General features: G+C 45.4%; 1 protein-coding gene across 2 annotated transcripts in view; it reads left to right on the forward strand.

Annotated features, from left to right (window-relative positions):
* LOC116674007 (collagen alpha-1(XVIII) chain) overlaps nt 1-1552 on the forward strand; it is a 57160-nt gene that overhangs the window by 34292 nt on the left and 21316 nt on the right. For both annotated transcript variants that reach the window (XM_032506479.1, XM_032506480.1), the window contains exons 7-9: nt 378-523; nt 610-627; nt 1146-1352. In XM_032506479.1, coding sequence (XP_032362370.1) covers nt 378-523; nt 610-627; nt 1146-1352 — 371 coding nt within the window. The remainder of the gene's footprint in view (nt 1-377; nt 524-609; nt 628-1145; nt 1353-1552) is intronic.

A 1552-nucleotide genomic window follows, 5' to 3' on the forward strand; every position in this document is an offset into this window, starting at 1 on the left:
ATATATATATATATATATATATATATATATATATATATATATATGTATATATAATCTGAGCCTGTCAGCGGCAAAACAAGCACTTTTGTTGACTTAAAGTGAAAGCACACAATTGCCCTTTTAACTTACATTAAACATTACATGTTGTTCCCATCAGTCATCAATCACACAAAAACATTGTAAACTAGGGTCCAGGTTGAAAAAAAGCGAAGTTGCCCTTTAAGTGCATGCCATGTGGGGTCTGGGGTCAGTGTCATGCTTTTGTTTGGAGCATGCATTTGCAAGCGGAGCTGATTACTGTCTTCTGCATGATGAATCAAAGCTGGGTTCCAAAACCAAGTTCTTCCTTATTCATTCTTATGTAACACATGCTTCAGGTCCCGGCGGCGCTAAAGGGGAGAAAGGCGACAAAGGAGCGAAAGGCTCAGTGGGGGACACGGGCCCCGCAGGGCCAAAGGGAGACTCCGGCTCCAGCACCAGTTCCTCCGGTTCGTCCTCTCAGGGCGGAGAACGCGGACTGAAGGTAGAAAGATCCCTCAGTTTATCTGTATCATCAGCAGCATTTTACCTATACGTTACTTATTTCTTTTTTTTTCTTCTTTTCTTCAGGGAGAAAAAGGTGCAAAGGTACGTAAACTTTGTTCACACTGCAGGAGAACTTATTCTTTCAGTTTTTTTCTACGTTGCTTTCACACCTACCTTGTTTGTTCTGTTTTATCCAAATAGAGAATATGGGCGCGCGCTCTACCAACTGAGCAACCCGGGCGCCAATGTTTCACGTTTTTTGACATATCGTTCAGAATTTTTCCAACACGTTTTCGTTTCTCATTACATTTTTCTTTTTTGGGCATTTACGCGTTTAATCAGTGGCACAGCTTAGATATGAAATGGGGGAGAGAGGGAAAAGACATGCGGGAAATTGCCCCCGGTCGTATTCAAACCATGGCCCTATGCGTCGAGAAATATACCTCTACACGCGCTCTACCAACTGAGCTCCCCAGGCGCCCCCTGATGCTTTTTGTCCAGGTTTTTTCCTTTTTCAGCGTTATTTTCTACGCTTAGGAAGTTTTTTTAATGCTATTGTGACAGTTGTGTTTTTGTTACAGGCCTATCTGAATATGTCTTTTCTATTTCCTCCCCACCAGGGTAGTTCTGGCTTTGGATACTCCGGCAATAAAGGAGATCGTGGGTCCCCGGGGCCTATGGGGCCACCCGGTCCCCCCGGTCCTGCAGCAGAGGTAGTTCGGCTCGGGGATGGCTCTGTGGTGCAGCAGGTGTCTGGACCCCCCGGGCCACCGGGACCACCCGGGTCGGACGGGGCCCAAGGACCTGCAGGAACCAATGGAGAACCTGTGAGTACAGAGATACTTTTGGAAGAGTGTTTTTCATTAGAAGGATAAACCTCTGGAGAGGGGGTCCTTAAGACAAATATACAGAAAATACACACAGTACCGGTGGTGGAATATGACTAACCTGTTACATAGGTTGATTCAAACACTGACATAAGATTCTCTAGTCCTCACAGAATTCTGGGATGGGAGAAAAACATGCT

This window comes from Etheostoma spectabile, chromosome 24 (assembly GCF_008692095.1).
Source record: "Etheostoma spectabile isolate EspeVRDwgs_2016 chromosome 24, UIUC_Espe_1.0, whole genome shotgun sequence".
Lineage (NCBI taxonomy): Eukaryota > Metazoa > Chordata > Actinopteri > Perciformes > Percidae > Etheostoma > Etheostoma spectabile.